The sequence below is a fragment of the Solanum lycopersicum genome, chromosome 2 (genome assembly GCF_036512215.1).
Source record: "Solanum lycopersicum chromosome 2, SLM_r2.1".
NCBI lineage: Eukaryota > Viridiplantae > Streptophyta > Magnoliopsida > Solanales > Solanaceae > Solanum > Solanum lycopersicum.
Genome location: NC_090801.1, coordinates 47,891,021 through 47,910,395, shown reverse-complemented (window position 1 = coordinate 47,910,395; position 19,375 = coordinate 47,891,021). Strand labels below are relative to the sequence as shown.

Below are 19,375 nucleotides of genomic sequence, written 5' to 3'. Positions count from 1 at the left end.
CTAACTATTTTTGCATTTGACAAAGATCCCAGTCATGCAGATCACTAAGTGAAGAAATTGATAACAACTGAAAATCCATGCTTTCAGGCAGAAAAAAGAAATGAAAAGATAGAATTTTACTTTACTAACCGTACTTATTCATTAAACAACAATGTGAGGAGTACTTTACTGTCCATATTTTTTTTTAACATATGAGGATTTTTTTTACCTGATCTATTTGATTGAGGCACATAAACGATAACAGATTAATGGGCAACAACAACTTCTTGGAGACATTTAAATAGAGGCCTGAAGTATCTGAAAAGCTGCTGAAGTTGAGTGTTTGAAATTTTTTGTCCCACAGATCGAAGAGTTTGAGCAAGAAACTTGGACGATGAGGATGAGTCAACGTTTAATTTCTGGAGAATTGAAGCAGCAACTCTACGTCTCTGTTACATTGAGCATGAGGCAACTGTTAGTCCGTGGAGAATATAAAGCAGCAACTCTACGTCTCTGTTACATTGAACATGAGGCTGAAGCAACGGTTGGTGTGCGGAGAAATAATTAGTTTGGTTTCTGGAGAATTAAAACAACAACTCTACGTCTCTATTACATTGAACATGAGGCAACAGTTGGTCTGTGGAGGATTAAAAGCAGCGACTCTTACATTGAACATGAGGTTAAGGCTGAGGGGACGGTTGATGTGTGGAGAAATAATTTAGGTATTATCAGCTAATTTATAATAAATTAATTTATTAAAATTGTAGGGGTAAAACGGTAAATCAACTTTTGGGTTAAAACTCTTCACGCTTATAACGATAACATGAGATATGATATGATATATGATGATGATATGATTCTATGATTCTTCGGCACGTACATGTGTTGTACATGTATATGTAATACACATGTATAAGAATATGAAAAATATTAATCAATTCTTTTCCCCTTTAAGAGAAAGGAAAGTGTAGTATATTTAATCCTTTTATGAAGATGGATATCTTTGAGTTAGACAGAACAAGCTTTAGCTAGACAGTTGAAAGACAGTACAACAAACTGAATAGAACTACAAAGTGAGCACTAGTCATCTGTGTCATATGTCAAAAACATACACCAGGCAGTAGAGTTAGACAGTTGAAAGACAGTACAACAAACTGAATAGAACTACAAAGTGAGCACTAGTCATCTGTGTCAAATGTCAAAAACATACACCAGGCAGTAGAGTTTATCTCATTCCAAGTTCCCACAGTTATGCCTATAGTAATGATTCACGCATGGCAGAACTAGGAGGCAGGGGATTTCCATTTAAAAGGACTTGTTCCAGAAGATTAACTCGCACAGACTTGAATTGATAGTGCTGCAGTAAAAATAACAATACCATTAGTGAGGAGTGACAGAATTTGGCTGGCAGATTATTATAAAGCACACGAGCAAGGCAAATGATTGACGATATCATTTTTCATCCAATTACTCACATCCCAAAAGTAGCCACCTTAATTCATTTGGAAACTTTAATTCAGATATAGCAAGAAATGACTTCATCTTTCTGTTTAAGGAAGACATTTCTGCTTCCAATCAGTTATAACCAAGAAAAGGGCAGATCGATTAACTCTTTATAGGTAAGTAACTTGAAAATTTTACCACTGCTAGAAGTTAAAGGGATAAAAATTAATAGAACACAACTAATATCTGATGTTTACAGAAAAAAAATGTGATTTATAAAGCAATATGACATATTTTGAATACAATTGCATCAGAAATACTACATATATTATAACGAGTTTACCTTTCCTTCCCATTCAAAATCAACAAACTTGCAAATGGGATTCAATAGTGTGACCTGATCTCCTTGTTTAATCTGTCAAGAAGAGTAGTTTGTTAAGTAATGATGTGAAAATCTAGTTCATGTGTCATTTTTCACTTCTTTTCCTTTTTGTTTCTTTTTGTCCTAATAGTATCGACTTTTAATAGAGCATGTGTTCCCTAAAAGAGGCTTCGTTTATGTTATTTTCATCTTCTTATTTAACAAAGATCCTTAACAGCAGTAGTTGGAGAGGAAAGATCCCCCGCTTATTTTTTAGGCATGTAGTGCTGCAGCAGTTTAGCAGCAGACTAACGTGTCAATATCTGAAATTCATTTGTTTGATTTTCTTATCTAGGTTTCTCTTATATACTATACTTCACTAGACCACTTTTTTCTAGGAAGTAAGAGCTTAATGGATAAATGTACCAAGAAACATAAGAACAGAATAAAGTAGTGCTTACTGCTTCCTTCTGTATGCCGAACACTGCAAGTACAAAACTGTTCTCATCAGAGTCACTGAGCATATAGTATCTGTAGAATAAGAGTACACATTGAGAAATTACTATTTAAGAGGGCTGCATAGACAAGTGACTTTCACTTGTAAAAGAAATGCTGAAAATGATCAACTCGTGTGGGTTCCTCCAAGATAAAGTAACTTACAGTGGGGCTTTATACTCATATTTAACTAAGCACTGTACTTCTGCTACAACCTTAATACATTCGTTAAGGCCTTCAGTTAAGAGATCCACGGTTACATTATATGTATCATTAACTGCCAGAAAGCATTCGATTACCTGAACTAATAGATATATAGGTAAATCATATACCTCATTGTTTACAGTTCAATATCTAAGAAGAATGTAAAGCCTTACGATCAATATTAACAAGAGATTCCATACTCTTTCCCTTAATCTTCCCCTTATTCTTGTCATTATGCTTACCCTGAAAATCAGGAACATAATTAAAAGGCATTCTTCACAATCTCACTGATAATGTCTTAACAGGTTCCAAAGAAGAAAGCATTTGACAAGAGAATCTTACCTGAAGTAATAATTCTAAGTTGTCAAGAAGCTCGAGCGTCAGTTGTCTTTGATGTAAAGCATCACAAGCAGGATTCATTGATGCAGCTTCTGAAAATCCATTTAGAGACATCTTGTAGTTCTCAAGATATCGATTCACCTGAAAAACAATTATCAAATTTTTACAATATGGCATTGAATTTTATAAAGGGGAAAAGTGAAGTCTATATTTAAGATGATGTGTGCAAACGTAGAATTTGAAGATAAACTAAAGTGAGGTTTTTTTGGAGACTATTGGTTCTTTCTTCACTAAACATAAAACTTTCAAGCGCTGAAGTCAATTCATAAGTGAAAATCAGTTGTTTTATTTCAACAACTTACCACGCTACAGTCGTATTTAAGATAGGGATTTGACTTTGCTGCACCAACTTTCTTCTGAAATAGGTAGGAAGTTAGTAGAAGTATCTTAATTAACGAGGCTCGCAAGGAGCTACTAGGTTACACATATATTCATATTAAAATAACGGGAAATAAATGTACAGAGACAAGTTTGTTAGAACTACTTACAGCTTGTTCGTATTCCTGTAATGCCAGTTGAAGATTATTGTGATCCCGTCCTCCAGTCAGAAGAAAGGAAGTGAAATATGCACGTCCTAAGATATCTACCAACCAAATGAAGTTCAGTAAAGGACTTGAAAATTGGATTTATCAAAATGTTTTATAGCTAAAACTTTGTGCAGATACGAGTTAAAGATCCAAGTATAACAGTTACTCTTTTAACTAGATTCTGTTTGCAGTCTTACATAAACACTTTCCATCGTTGTTATCCAGTTCGAGCGTCCTTCGGGCATATTTGATACTTGCTTCAATGTAAGCTGGAGTTTTAGAAACTATGGAAAAAAATGGATTTTAGAATTTTGCTTTACGAAAAAGATAGAAATCCAGATTTACTTTAAAACAGAGCTTCCAGTCCATGAAAACAGATTCAGATTAAAATAATCTCCTAAGACGGAGTCTAAAACACAACAAATCATGAGAACTAGATGAAACAGAGCAAATTAACCAGAAATAAACAAAAAAAATTCATTGACCTTGTGAAAGCTTCAGCTGAAAGGCCGCATATTCCCGTAAAATCGTGGTATTTCCCTTAGCCTATATCAAATAAAAGAGGAAGGTTCCAGAAGTTTATAGAACAGAAAACCTAAATACTGAAAAGGCAGCGAAATATAACCATTTTAAGGGCAGTCTGATAACATTTTTCAGCTCCATTGAATTCCCCTTTCTTGATAAAGCAACTGGCAAGGCCATGCCAAGCCATCCACATACCCGGATCAATTTTAATCTGATTGATACAAGGCACAGTGAGAAGTAAACCATATGTAAACTCAACAATAAACAACACATTAAATATGCTATTCTTCTTTCACTCACAGATTTCTCTAGATGAGACTCTGCTTCCTTCTTATAAACATCTGGAATCGCATTAAACAACCTTCCTTTTAGATACTCGAATATTGCACTTTCACGATTTGATTTCCTATTCCCTGCACGAATTTGTTTCACTTAAACTCACTTGATAAATGAAATAGAATGCATTTTTCTTCTTCTTCTGATAGTTCATACATTGAGGAACTGAATTGAGGACTTCCATGCACAAACGAGTTTGATGCTCGATGTCAGCGATTTTCTGTTCTACAGTTGACGGGAAATGCTGGTCGGCAAAATTGTAGACCTATTTTGTCAGGTTAGTCAACCTTGGAATCCAATCCTCGTAGTTGGATTCTTTTAGTTGAGCAGAAAGTTTTTCAACTGTCAGTAGAGACTTTTCCTTTCTCTCTAGAAACCTCTCCTACTGGAGTGCTCACCAGATTGGATTCTAGATCAGTGGAGACTTGTACTTTCTCCTTAGAAACATCTTCAGTTGGAGTGCTCATCTTCAATGATGGATTGGATGTTAGATCAGTGGAGACTTCTCCTTTCTCACTAGAAACTTCTTCAACAGTGGATTTTAGATCAGTAGAGACTTTTCTTTTCTCCCTAGAAACCTCTCCAACTGGAGTGCTCACCGGATTGGATTTTAGATCAGTGGAGACTTCTCCTTTCTCCTTAGAAACATCTTCAGTTGGAGTGCTTATCGGATTGGATGTTAGATCAGTGGAGACTTCTCCTTCTCTCTAGAAACCTCTTCAGTTGGAGTGCTCATCTTCAATGGTGGATTTTGGAGGGGATGAAGCTCAACTGCAAAGTTTGTTAATGGCGGTTTACATATTTTGGGCGGGAAATTCTGTTTATAAGTATTCTGATGTATCACACTTTCTGCATTTTACTATTTTTAAAAATTACACTGCCACCCCAATACTTTTTGCATTCACTTTTTCACCACCAATGTTTTAAGTTTAGAAACTCATATTTATTTACCAGTTCTGAAAACCATATGAGTATTACTCATTTTTAAGTTATTAAAAAGGGTAAATTATCAAAAATTAATCGTGTACATATTCAAAATGTTTAAATGGATTTATAAGACAAATATTTAGAGTAATTAAACTTTTTATTAGTTCATTAAGAATAGAATATTTTTAAAATTTTAAATGATGTAACACATAATTATATTAAAAATTGCTCAATGTGGTAATAATGAGGTGACTTATTTCGTATATATATCTTTATCTATTGTTGTATATTGTATTCTAATATTTAAATTATTTTTATCATGATTACAATTATTGTGGTTAATATGACATGAGGGTGAACAACATATTTAAAATATATCTTAATTGCACATAACCCATCATGTATGAAAGCACATTTTTGATATGGTGCATCGCTTTAAGTGCAAGTGCTATCCTAATCCATATTATGAAACGATATTTTATCTATAGCTTTATCTTCGAAAAATTAAGAGAAAAGGATCGCCTTAACTTTAATTTATTGTTTAAATTTATCCTCGTCGTTAAAATGGAATGAATACTTTATTCGTTACTAATTTTATCAAATTTACCTCCCATTTAACGGATTGACCCAAATTGATTTGAATTTTTTTTTTTAAAAAAATATTTCTTATTTTAACCCAATAACTAACTTCATTTAAAATAACCCGTCTCCATTTTCTACATCTCCTTTACCCATGGCCCCAGTTTCTTTCATTCTCTCCCAAGAACAGATTTACACATCTCCTTTACCCATTCTCTATTAGAGTTGCCAATTTTTGCTTAAACAAGGTTTTTAGCTTTTCCTTCACAACTTCAGGGCTTGAGTTTTTTGAAAACTTTTTAGACTGTGCATTTTTCCATATTCTTCCACCTAGCCAGACTCAGTCCATTGCATGGAAAATGGCTTTTAAAATATGCTACTAACTACATGCCTTTGGCATTGAAAAATTACACTCGAACTTTTTCATCTCTGTTTATATTAACACTCATAATTAATTCATGTGCATTACTTATTTCAAGTTAGTTAGTTAGTTGTATTTCCATTTTATTTATAGTTGGTGTTGTGATAGTTAGCTACATAACAAACTAGTTAGTTAGTTAGTTATTTTCTTTCCACTAGTTTAATTTATCTAATCACATGTATATATACACCTCATGAGTGATGAATGAAGGTAATCAAACTTTCACAATTCAATCACAAAGCCTTGCATTGTTAGTCTTTGTTTTCCGTCTCGTTTAGGGAAGTTTGCAGCTTCATCAATGGCTGCTCATGTTTCAATTTGAAGGTCTTAACATGGTATCAGAGCACACGGTTAATTGCTCTTTTCTCCTTCTTTTGATTACTTGTTTTGATTGATTCTCAATCGATAACAGAGTTGGAAGTTACTGTGTTGATACATTTTTTGTTTTTCTGAAAGTTCATCTCTGTTCCTTTATTTTCCCTTATCGAACAGTTCATAATAGTCATAGTTGTAATGGCCATCGAAACTACTACATCCACATCTGCATCTAAGGGATCTGTCATATCTGGAAGTGATACCAATGACGTTTTGTATGTGCATCCTTCAGACAATCCAGTAATGATACTTGTTCCTGTTCAGTTTGATGGAACAGGATATAGGACTTGGAGAAGAGGTGTTATGAGAGCATTGTCAGTGAAAAACAAGTTAGGTTTCATTGATGGAAGTTGTGAGAAACCAAACACCAATTCACCTCTGTTACGTCAATGGCAGAGGTGTGATGATATGGTGACATCTTGGATTCTGAACTCTTTAATCAAAGAAGTTTCAGACAGTGTGGAGTATGTAAGCAATTCTGCTGAGTTGTGGAAGGAGTTGGAAGATAGGTATGATCAAACCAATGGAACAAAATTGTATCAAATTCAAAAGGAGATCAATGATCTCACACAAGGAGTTTTGGACATTACTGTCTATTACACAAGAATGAAGAAGTTATGGGAAGACTTGAATACTTTGAATGTGAAGAATCACTGCAGTTGTGTCTGTGTGTGTGGTGCAAAGGATAGTATATTCAAGGCTGAGCAAGATAGGCGCCTGATTCATTTTCTTATGGGGTTAAATGAAGTGTACACAGTGATAAGAGGAAACATTCTCATGATGAATCCTCTTCCTTCTATGGGCCACGCTTTCTCACTACTAATCTAAGAGGAAAAACAAAGAGAGTTCAAGCCTATTGGTAGAATGTCTACAGATTCTGTATCTTTGAATGTTAAAGTTGTTGATAACAAAGGTCATGGAGGAAGGTCTTTTAGAACAAATTTCAAGGAAACAACTATGGAAATGGCTATGGAAATCATGGTGATACTAACAGTAGTTCAGGAGGAAATCACTATCCAAGTAACAACACTAACAGGAATGTCATAGTGTGTGACTATTGTAAAAGGGCTGGACACATCAAGGATAAGTGTTACAAGTTGCATGGGTATCCCCAAAACAATAACAACCAAAATAATAGATCAGGAAGTTACAATGGTGGTCAGAATTTTAGACAACAAGGCTCAAATTACAAAGGAAAGAGAGTGGTAGTAAATGTACATGGTTCTGTAGGTGATGTGGTATCTGCTAATGGAGAAGAACAATTACAATCTCAAGGTAATGTTTTAAAGAATGTTAACTTTACGAAGGAACAATATGGACATATCATGAATCTGCTGCAACATTTCAAAAATGAGAATATGGGAGAAGATACTGCTGCCAATAATGCTTCTGGTGTGGCTGCTGGATCAATGAACTTTGCAGGTATTGTGGTTTGCTCTTCCTCTACTGTTTTTGACAATCTATCATGCAAATGTTTTGAATCAAGTGCTAATTTGTGGATCATTGACTCAGGAGCATCAAACCACATAACCTTTAGTAAAAACTCTCTAATCAATATCAAAACTTTGCCTATTCCTATACTAGTTTCTCTTCCAAATGGATACAAAGTCAAAGTAACAGAGTTTGGAGATGTACCAATCACATCTAGTATTACTTTACATCAAGTTTTATATGTGCCTTCTTTTAAGTATAATCTAGTTTCAGTCCATTCACTAACTAATACAATGAAATGCATAGTCATGTTCACTAATGCATTGTGTCTATTGCAGGCCCCTTTAGTGAAGAGGCCACTGGTTCTTGGTAATTGTAGAGATGGGCTTTACTTCTTAAGCACAAAATGCTTGAAGACCTCTGATAGAGTCAATACATGTCAAATATGCTGTTGTTTTCCAAATAATAGTCCTTTTTCTAGTTCCATTAGAGGTGAAACATGTAATTCTTTTCCTGCTAATTCCTATTCTCCTGATCAATACAACGTGTTAGTTTCTAATTCTGTTCCTCTTAAGTGTAAATCTTCTTTTAGTAATGTGAATGTTATGGCTGATCACAACTCGGGAGATAATGTAGACTTGTTGTGGCACAATAGACTTGGCCATGTACCTTTTGTTAAGATGAAAAGTATCATTGGATTACCAGTCAGTTTTTCTCCCAAACAACCTTTCTGCTGCAATATTTGTCCAATGTCAAGACAACAAAGGTTACCTTTTAGTCATAGCACAAGCCAAACCAAATCTATTTTTGAACTGCTACATATTGACTTATGGGGACCTTATCATGTATCCACTTATGACAACTACAAGTATTTCATTACTTTGGTAGATGATTATAGCAGATCAACTTGGACACATCTTTTAAGTACTAAGAGCAATGCTCTACAAGTTTTGAAAAACTTTATAGCCATGGTAGAGAATCAGTTTAGTACCACTCTCAAAAGCATTAGAACAGATAATGGGCTAGAATTTACTAATAATGAAACACATCAGTTTCTTTTATCCAAAGGGATAGTTCATCAGAGAACTTGTCCATATACACCTCAATAAAATAGTATAGTAGAAAGAAAACATAAGTATTTGCTGGAAACAGCTAGAGCTCTTTTATTTCAATCTAAACTACCTATAAGATACTGGCGAGAGTGTGTTCTAACAGCTACACATATTATTAACAGACTACTATCGAGTTATTTGAAAAATAAGTGTCCATATGAGGTATTATACAATAAGAAACCAAACTATAGTCAGCTTAGATCATTTGGTTGTCTTTGTTACCCTACTGTCCCAAAGCTACTTAGAGATAAGTTTGAGCCAAGGACCACTCCACATGTTTTCTTAGGATATATTTTTGGAACTAAAGGCTATAAGGTAATGAATCTAGCTACAAAGAAGATACATATCTCCAGGGATGTAATTTTTCATGAACATGTCTTCCCTTTTACTTTGTCAACTGAAAGTTCTTCTTTTCCTTCTGTTTTGAAGTGTTTTTCTTCTCCTGATTATACTGTTTTAGATTCATATAAGAATTGTGTAAGTGATTATGACAATGTGACTGATACAACTCCTTCTCATCTACTTACTCACATTACTCAAAATCCTGATATACCTTCCACTACTCCTATTACTTCTTCAACATCTTCTCAATATAATACTTCCACAATAGTACAGAGAAGATCACATAGGGAAAACAAAATACCATCACATTTAAAAGATTATGTTGTCAATATCCCAAAATTGAAATCAGTCAGCTCTAACACATTCAACACAACTCTCAATAACAATTTATCACGTACTACATTGTTTACCAATCACCATCATATATCTCCTGAAGTCATTGCATCTAATCGTCAGTCACTTGTTGAAAATATTTGTCATGATAGTGAGACATCATCATATGAGGAGGCACCACTAAATCCTGCATGGCAAAAGTCTATGACACAAGAATTTGAAGCATTATATGCTAATGATACTTGGGGCCTTGTTGCCTTACCACCAAACAAACAAGCAGTTGGATGTAGGTGGGTATATAAAGTAAAACACAAAGCAGATGGAAGCATAGAAAGATTCAAGGCACGACTAGTTGTGAAAGGGTATACACAGCAGGCTGGAATTGACTACACTGAGACTTATTCACCTGTGGTTAAGATGACCACAGTGAGAACTTTGATAGCATGTGCAGTGAAGAAAGGTTGGAGCATGTTTCAACTTGATGTAAATAATGCTTTCCTTCATGGAGATCTTCATAAAGAGGTTTACATGAAACAACCTCCAGGACTTGAAGTACTTAATTCAGGACTGGTTTGTAAATTGAAGAAGTCTCTTTATGTTCTTAAACAAGCAAGTAGGCAGTGGTACTCTAAGCTAACTGAGGCATTGTCATCCAGAGGTTAATCACATTCACAATTTGATCACTCTTTATTTTACAGAAAGGAAGGTTCCTTGGCAGTGTTTGTTGTAGTGTATGTGGATGATGTTATTTTAACAGGCACAGACACAACTGACATTGCACATCTGAAAGCATATCTGGATAACACTTTTAAAATCAAAGATCTTGGAAGGCTTCACTATTTTCTGGGCTTGGAGATTCTTGATACAGCAGATGGAGTACTTATTTCTCAGAGGAAGTTTACTTTAGACTTACTCAAAGAATATGATTGTTTCAATTATACACCTTTGACCTCTCCTTTAGATCCTACTGTTAAATTAAAAGCCAAGGAAGGAACTCCTTTGTCTGATCCTACTTTCTATAGAAAGTTGATAGGCAAGCTGAACTTCTTAACTAATACAAGATTGGACATAGCTTTTAGTGTTCAACACTTAAGCCAATTCATGCAGGATCCACGAGCTCTACATTTACAAGCAGCTTATCATCTGCTTAGATATCTATACATACACACACACACACACACACACACACACACACACACACACACACACACACACATATATATATATATATTTATTTTCCTCTCCCAGATCTTGCTCGTCACTCTTACAGATCTCGCTCATTCACTCACTCACCTCTCTCACTTTATACACAACTGCAAATGTATAAAATGTGTTTGTATAAAGCGAGAGAAAATTATATATATACATATATTTTCAACAACTAGAAGACCTAGAATACTTTGAGACTTTTTCTCCGGTGACAAGAATTACATCCATTAAACTTTTAGTTGCTATGGCTGTAATTTTTTATTTGCAAATTCATCAAATGGATGTAAAAACTGTTTTTCTAAATGGAGACCTAAATGAAGAAATTTATATGGTTCAACCCAAGTGTTTTATTGAAGTAGGCCAAGAAAGAAAAATATGAAACTTACTAAATTTATATATGGCTTGAAACAGGCATCAAAGTAATGGCATGAAAAGTTTGAATCATGCATGATTGAAAACAGTTTTTAAAACAAATGAGTGTGATAAGTGCATATATCATAAGTCTTGAAATAATTCACATGTCACTATTTGCCTATATGTTGATGATTTGTTGATCTTTGGCTCTAACATGAATGTTATTGATGAAACTAAAAATGTTCTTAGAAACCATTTTGATATGAAAGATCTTGGTGAGGCAAATTTTATTCTTGGAATAAAAAAAACAAGAACATGTGAAGAAATTTTTCTTGACCAGTCACATTATGTTGAGAAAATTTCAAAAAAATATAACTTTCATTATTACAAGCATGTTGCTACTCCTTTTGATTCAAATGTTCACTTATTTCCTGTTGAAAGTAAAAATGATGTAATAAATCAAAAGAAATATGCTAGTATAATCGGAAGTTTGAGATATGTGACTGATTGCACTAGACCTGATATTACATATGCAGTAGGAGTACTTGACAGATTTACAAGCAAGCCAAGTAATGAACATTGGCATGCTATAACAAGAGTTATGTGATATTTAATTGGAACAAAAAATTGTGGTTTGTTCTATAAAAAATATTCTGTTGTACTTGAAGGCTTTTGTGATGCAGATTGGAACACTTTATCTGGTGATTCCTGTTCTACCACTGGTTATGTCTTTACTTTAGGTGGTAGTGCTGTTTGTTGGAGATAAAAAAAAACTATATTTGCTAACTCTACCATGGAGGCTGAACTAATTGTTTTAGCTTCAGCTAGTGCGGAAGCGAATTGGTTAAGAGATTTATTAATCAAATTCCTTATTTTGAAAAACCAATTTCTCCTATTTTAATTCATTGTGATAGCACCGCTGCAATTGGTAGAGTTCAAAATCGTTATTACAACGGTAAATCCAGATCTATAAGGAGGAAACATTGTAATGTAATGGTACCATTAATGTTGATTATGTCAAATCTTGTGATAATCTTGCAGATCCTCTTACAAAGGCCTTCACAAGAGAAAAGGTCTGGAGCACATCGAGGGAGATGGGATTGAAGCCTACGAATCCTTGAGTCATATATGAGGAAACCCAACTTGGGGAATAGAGATCCTATAACTAGGTTCAAAGGAAAAAACTAATCATATGATGACTTGTGAAAAAATGCACTATCTTTTTATTCCCTCCCTATGATGTGAGTGCATTGTTTCCTGTAGTTTGTGAAGATTGAGTTGATAAAACTCTTAATGAATATCTGTAGCCCGTATGGGTGGAGTGTTAATTTTACAAGAGCACTCTCGATAGATTTCACCTATGTGATGTGTGGAAGTAGGCCGTTTCTTATGAGAATGAGGCTTATTCTCAAATGCACTCATGAAACCGGGATAGCACATGGCCATAACGTGCTGGTTGTTAAAGCTCATGTCAATACCTTGATTATTATGTGTGAGCCGTGATATTTTATTTCCCTTAAGCAGTCATAGTTCAAGTCTGAGATCACTACGACTCTGGAGTAAAAATTATTCTTTCACTAAGTGGAGGTTCAATGCAGAGCACACCTTCATTATGCATAGTAGTCTTCCTTTAGCTGATATACTCTCTTATTTAAATATTAAAATGAGGGGAGATTGTTAGGTTATTAGCATTTTAATATTAATATTTAACATATTAAATTGCTTTATTTTGGAGTTATAAAAATGACCATTGGTAGGCATTTGTGTCTTAAATTACACTTTTAATCATGTTATTCATCTTTGACTTGGTAGCCATGTAATGTCATTACTTTTGGATTTATTGCCTGAATATATTGTGAGATAAAAACACTCCAATAAATATTGGAATGGATAACTTCTACATCATCCATTAGCATTGGTTATTCATCACTTTATTTCATTCTTAATTCCTCCATTATTTGTTTGTAACCTATGTAACTCCTATTGTAACCTATGAAACTCCTAAGGCCATTATCTTCACTATTTACTACCTTCATTATCTTCCTATTCATTGCTAGGAAGATTTCTTGTAGCATAAATAGTGGTGGTCTTCATTTAGTTTCGTACACACAACACAAAAGAAAATATAGAGTGCATAAAGTTTGTCTAAAAGAGAGTTCTTATTAGTTGAAGAGAGGTGTTCCTTTTGTGGAGCTTTAGACTCAACTCTTGTCCAGAGTTGTTGAGTTATCTTTTGTGTAAAGACTGTTGTATCCTGGAGGGGACAAGTCAAAGAGAACTACTGCTGGACTGGTGATAACATTTGCTGCAGTGTGCTTGAATTTTCTTAAAGAGAGTGAGATATCTGCGCATCACCCTGAAGAGATTTATTTTCTTCATTTCATTTTTTCAATTGTAATCGTGTAATTTTTTAATATCTTGTAAGTTTTTCACTAACAAAAATTAACACAAATAAAGACATGGTCTAGGAATGGAGAAAAATGAAAAATGACACAAGAACTTGAAAATGCTAGTTAACATCAACTCTTCATCATAGAGTGAGTATGAAATATACTTGTGACTTTCACAGTATCATTACTTAACGAAAACGGTTACATAAGGTATATTTTATGTATATATATATATATATATATATATATATATATATATATATATATATATATATATATATATATATATCTTCTTTTTTTTCTATTTTTTTTGAGATTATTAATATTTTTTGAGATTTTGCTTGACGGTATATGTTATTGTGAGTTTGTGTGTAGTAACACACTACTTTAGTTTATTCCTCTTGCTAAAGAGGTTGTTGCTTATCAATTGATTCTTTCGTTGTGATATGAAATATTATATCTGAACTAGGTACATGACGGGACCATGGTTGGTGCTTTTCTTTTTTGTCTCTATTTCGAATTTTAGTGACAATAATAAGGGTCTTTACCGGCATCCGACACAAATGTCACTAAGACTTTAGCGACATTGGATTCATTGAATTTAATTAAATACCGGTAAATGTATTTGTGGCAATAACTATAGCCACTAAAAGAAAAATTAATTGTCGCTAAAGATCTCTTTTGGTGTAGTGCAAACACTGTAAAATTTAAGAAGTAATAGTAAGCCAAATTTAAATAAACACTACCAGAAGTAGGGAACTTACCTCTTTCACATTTTATTAAAATGATACAATTAATATTTAAATTAAAGTAATTAAATGTTTTTACAACATTTTAATCTAAATAGAAATAAAATCGTAGTTTAACTTTTAAATTGTTTGTTCCCTTTTATAATAATAATAATAATAATAATAATAATAATAATAATAATAATATTTTTATTATTATTATTATTATTATTATTATTATTATTATGATAGATATGATTATATGTTGTTCTTTGCTTCAATAATATTAATGAAGTAAAATATGCATGACCGAGGAATGAAAAATAAAATATATTTATGGTAAACAAGCTCATAATTTGGGCAAAGTCCAACTTATTACCTTCTACTACTTGGATTTAGAGTTAGAGTTGAATAAGGCTTACATTGTATTATAAAGCAATCGTAATTAAAAAAAAAACTATCAGCAAGATGGACGGACGCCCAAATATTCCTTATTTGCCTAGAGATATTGTCAACTCGATCTTTTTAAAGCTTCCTATGAAATCTCTTTCAAGATTCAAAAGTTGCTGTAAATCATGGCATTGTTGTGTTGATGACGCCGACTTCATCAAGTCATATCTACATAACTCATCTATGGATATTAGTCGTAAAAAAATTGTCTTGGTTAGTTTCATTCCAGCTGTACATACAACAAACCCCAAGTATAAAATTGTATCAACGGAAGCATCAATTAATGCTGATTCAAAAGTTGTATATTTGAATATCCCAGAATTCTGTTTTAAATATTTTTTACAAGTGTTTTCATGTAGTGGCTTGGTCCTACTGACGTCATAGGATCCTGGCTATAGCATGACACTATTCAATCCTGCAATTGGAAAATACAAACTCATTCCAAATTCTCTGAATAAAAATCTTTGTTCGATAACATCTCCAATATTTGGTTTTGCCTATGATTTTGTGGCTGAAGATTACAAGGTTATATGTGCACATTACTTGATAAACAAATACTTCAACGTTGTTGAAGTATACTCTATTAAAGATCAACATTGGAGAACAATTCACAGTGCTTTTCCAATTTGCCCGGATGATTCTTCTCACACGTACCTAGACGATAATCAAGTTTCATTAAACGGTGTGATTTACCGGATGTCATATGACAAGGAAATTATATCTTTCCATCTAGTAGATGAAAAATTTATGGTAACACCAGTGCCAAGAACATGTGGAGAAAGGCCGAAATTACATGCATTGGGTGATGGCGTGTGTGTTTTTACAACGGTTGGCGAGGAAAATTTGATTTGGTCGCTGGAGAAAGATAGGTGGAACTGTATTCACAAGTTTCCTACTTTTGACTCACTCACTCGAATGTCAGATCTTGAACCACAAGGTATCTTCCTATGTGTTAAGGAGAATGGGAACATACTATGGACAAAGTATAATGGTTCTTTTATTGAGTATAACCCGCGAAAAAATATATATACTGAATTTAAATTTACACAAATTCCTTACATTGGGACAAGTAAGACTTTGTATGTCGAAAGTTTAGTTCCCTTGAAGATTTCATGGGATTGAAATTACCAGAAGCTGAAATATACACCTTTTTTTTTCTTGATTGGAATTTTTGTTTATGTCCTTTAACCAGTTCACACGTACGTAATACATAGTTACACTCAAATAATTGTATATTTTTATTGTTTTAAAGTATGGTAAGTAAAATTTAATTATTTATTTTGATGCTTCAAATAGTAATAGTTTAATAATTTTACTACTTTTACTTGTCATGATGCGTTTTTCAAACGTTTATCTAATTATTTTTAAAATTAAAATTAGATTACATTAAATCAATATTTTAAATTAAAATATTAGATATAAAAATTATACGAAAATTACTTAAATTATAATTTTTTTACATATCAATCAATATGATAAAAAAATACATAACAAATATTAGTCAATATCCTTATCGTTTGACTCGAAACTATCACAACTAACAAGGGACGGGAGGAGTAATGAACAAATTAGTTCTTCTGATTTTCTATCCTTTCTTCATTATGATTGTGGCTTGGTAAGCTGTTGAAAGAAAAAAATCCCTTTTTCACTTATGAACTGTTGTATCATATTTAGGATCTTTGACAACACAAAGTTCTCAATTGTTGCTAATTACCACCTCATATATTTATGATGGTTTATTAAAGAACAAGAGTTAAAAAAACTAAAGAAATAAAGAGAAAAGACCAGTGACAGGATAAAATAATCTATGTAGAAGAACATGTTTCTATATAGGGAAGTACATTAGAAATAACATGAAATTTGGTTTTATGATATGACAGAGAAAACACCTAAAGAGATCCATTTGCACCAACTGTTTAAGCATTAAGCATAAGATGTATACAGAAGAAAAGGAGATGAGGTACTGATAATTTCTTGTGTTCTTAAATTGTTCAATGAGTTATATTTTAGTGTTTTTTTTTCATTTCTTGAATTTTTATAAGAAACAGTAAAGTCATGATATAGTCTTGGATAATGCCCAAGTACCCCCTCAACCTATGACTGAAATCTCAGAGATACACTTATAATATACTAAGGTCCTATTACTCCCTGAACTTATTTTATTAATATTTTTTACTCCTTTTCGACCTACGTGGCACTCTCTTGTGGGACCAATGATGGTTGACTTTTTTAAAAAAATTAGTGTCACGTAGGCTAAAAAGGGGTAGAAAATTACTTATAAGATAAGTTCAGGGGGGTAATAGGACGTTAGTATAGTATAAGTGTGTCTCTGAGATTTCAGACATAGATTGAGGGGGTACTTGTGCATTTTCCCAATTTAAAAAATAATGCCTTAAGATTTTCAGTTGTTAAGACATTATGAATGAGATTGTGAAGGATGCATTTAAATAATACGATCCTGCTTTTCAGGGTAAGCTTAATGACAAGAGTAATTACAAGAATAAGGGAAAGAGTATGGAAACCAGCTTGTCTTCCCTGATCGAATTTTTAATCAAACTAAGCCATTATATAAAAGAATTTACCAAAGTAATATATTTTTCTAAAATTTTACAAAACTAGTATAAACGTATTTCACGGTAACGTTTTATGATATATTTTTTTAAAAAAAACTAACAGCATTAGGTTGATATACGTTACTGTAAGTAACGTTTTACTCGTAAAATGTTATTTTCAGTAACGTTTTACTCCTAAAACGTTACTCATAGTAACGTTTTAGGAGTAAAACATTACTGTGAGTAACGTATTATCAATCTGACGCCATTAACTTTTAAAAAATAAAATATATCCTAAAACGTTACTGTGGAATACGTTTATACTAGTTTTGTAAAATTTTAGAAAAACATTATTATTTTGATGAATGACTTTATATAATGACTTAGTTTGGTTAAAACCTCTCTGTGATCCAATCACTTGCTACTATTGATTGTAAGGCTTTACATTCTTCTTAGATATTTAAAGGAAAATAATGAGGTATATGATTTATCTACTTATCCTTTAATTGAGGTAACGTGCTTTCTGGCAGTTAATCCTTCATACACCAGAGCTATCAGGGATCTCCATAACGGAGGGATTGAGGTCATAGGAGCAGTTTTATGCCAAATATCTATGGTATTTCACATATGTAATGTTATTCCAAATATTTCATTAGATGTGTTCTATTAGTTTACAACCCTAACGGCAGGGTGCACTTGAGTAATTTGGTGTCAATGTATGGTAAAATAGGCAAGTGTCTACCAATAAGGAGTTAATCTGCCCTTTCCTTGATTGGAAATGGAACATGAAGTCATTTCTTGTAGTTTCCAAATGTATTAATTAAGGTGGCTTCGATTTTAAGTATTGGAATAATAATAATAATCACTTTTGCTTTGCTTGTGATTATTATTTATATAATCTGCCAGTCAAATTTTGTCACTCCTCACTAATTATTGTTATTTTTACTGCAGCGCTCTCAATTCAAGTCTGTGCGAGTTAATCTTCTGGACCAAGTCCTTGTAAATGGAAATGCTCTGTCTCCTGATTTTGCTAGTTGTAACTCACTACTACTATAGGCATAAGTAACCGTGAGAAGTTGAAAATAATCTTCTGTAAATTCAGTGGGATTCGTGTAGGAAACAAAACTAGGCAAACTACTTACATGCCCTTGTATCTTTTTTCAATCTGACAATGTCATTTACTTCAGATGTGTAGTGAGTCATTCAATAGAAGCAAAATACACAAATATTTAGTTGTCTAGAAGAAGAAGAATTTCATAATTTTCATTGTTTTAAAATAAGAGGAAAATTTCTCTATATATAGACTACAAAGGGTAGTGTAACCAAATATTTATTGTGTCTTATCGAAAAAGTCATAACTCTTTGAAAAAGTTAGATCACAACCTTTCATAAAAGTCACAATTTTTCTTAAAAATCGCAACTCTTCATATAAGTCATAACCTTTCACGAAAGAGGAATGCTAGCTTTAAAAATAAAATAAATTAAAATAAAAAACTAACTTGTGATGGTACCATGTAGAAGACTCTAAGATTCTTGTATATATATATAACAAGAAAAGAAAAGTAGTGGAACTTTTCAAATTTCTGAACCATTTCGTTGGTCATGATAATTTCACTCGAGTAATTAAAGGGATTCAGCACAATACTTGCGGAATGTGTAAGATGAAAGGGCATATGAAGAAACTAAACACTACTGAATTTGGCAGAGTGACATGTAGAATTAGCAACTATAGACAACAACTTCAAACTAACTAATTCAGTGTATTTTACGACAGGAGAAAAATGTTACTCTTTGGCTTCTTAAAAGAAGATATATCAAACAGTAAACTCATTATATATACAATCGAACACCTTTACAATGTAAAACTAGGAGAATATGTATCTGATACAAAATGTGCCCTTAT

At 32.9% G+C, this 19,375-nt stretch overlaps 2 protein-coding genes and 1 long non-coding RNA gene across 3 annotated transcripts; 2 read left to right on the top strand and 1 right to left on the bottom strand.

Moving 5' to 3' along the window:
* Positions 1 to 3,182: 3,182 nt before the first annotated feature.
* Positions 3,183 to 3,955, bottom strand: LOC138342299 (uncharacterized). The gene is made up of 4 exons (XR_011215149.1): positions 3,894 to 3,955; positions 3,606 to 3,692; positions 3,370 to 3,464; positions 3,183 to 3,237 (listed from the first exon to the last, which is right to left on the bottom strand). It is a non-coding gene; the product is annotated as an uncharacterized lncRNA (long non-coding RNA).
* A 2,754-nt stretch (positions 3,956 to 6,709) lies between these two features.
* On the top strand, positions 6,710 to 12,473 carry LOC138342113 (uncharacterized). Its single transcript, XM_069294300.1, has 7 exons — positions 6,710 to 7,327; positions 7,507 to 7,993; positions 8,084 to 8,202; positions 8,341 to 8,706; positions 9,544 to 10,447; positions 10,547 to 10,822; positions 12,394 to 12,473. Exons 1-7 carry the CDS (start codon positions 6,710 to 6,712, stop codon positions 12,471 to 12,473), a joined length of 2,850 nt encoding a protein of 949 aa, XP_069150401.1.
* A 2,846-nt stretch (positions 12,474 to 15,319) lies between these two features.
* LOC138342112 (uncharacterized) lies at positions 15,320 to 18,528 on the top strand. Its single transcript, XM_069294299.1, has 3 exons — positions 15,320 to 15,857; positions 18,003 to 18,088; positions 18,424 to 18,528. Exons 1-3 carry the CDS (start codon positions 15,320 to 15,322, stop codon positions 18,526 to 18,528), a joined length of 729 nt encoding a protein of 242 aa, XP_069150400.1.
* The last annotated feature ends 847 nt before the right edge of the window (positions 18,529 to 19,375 follow it).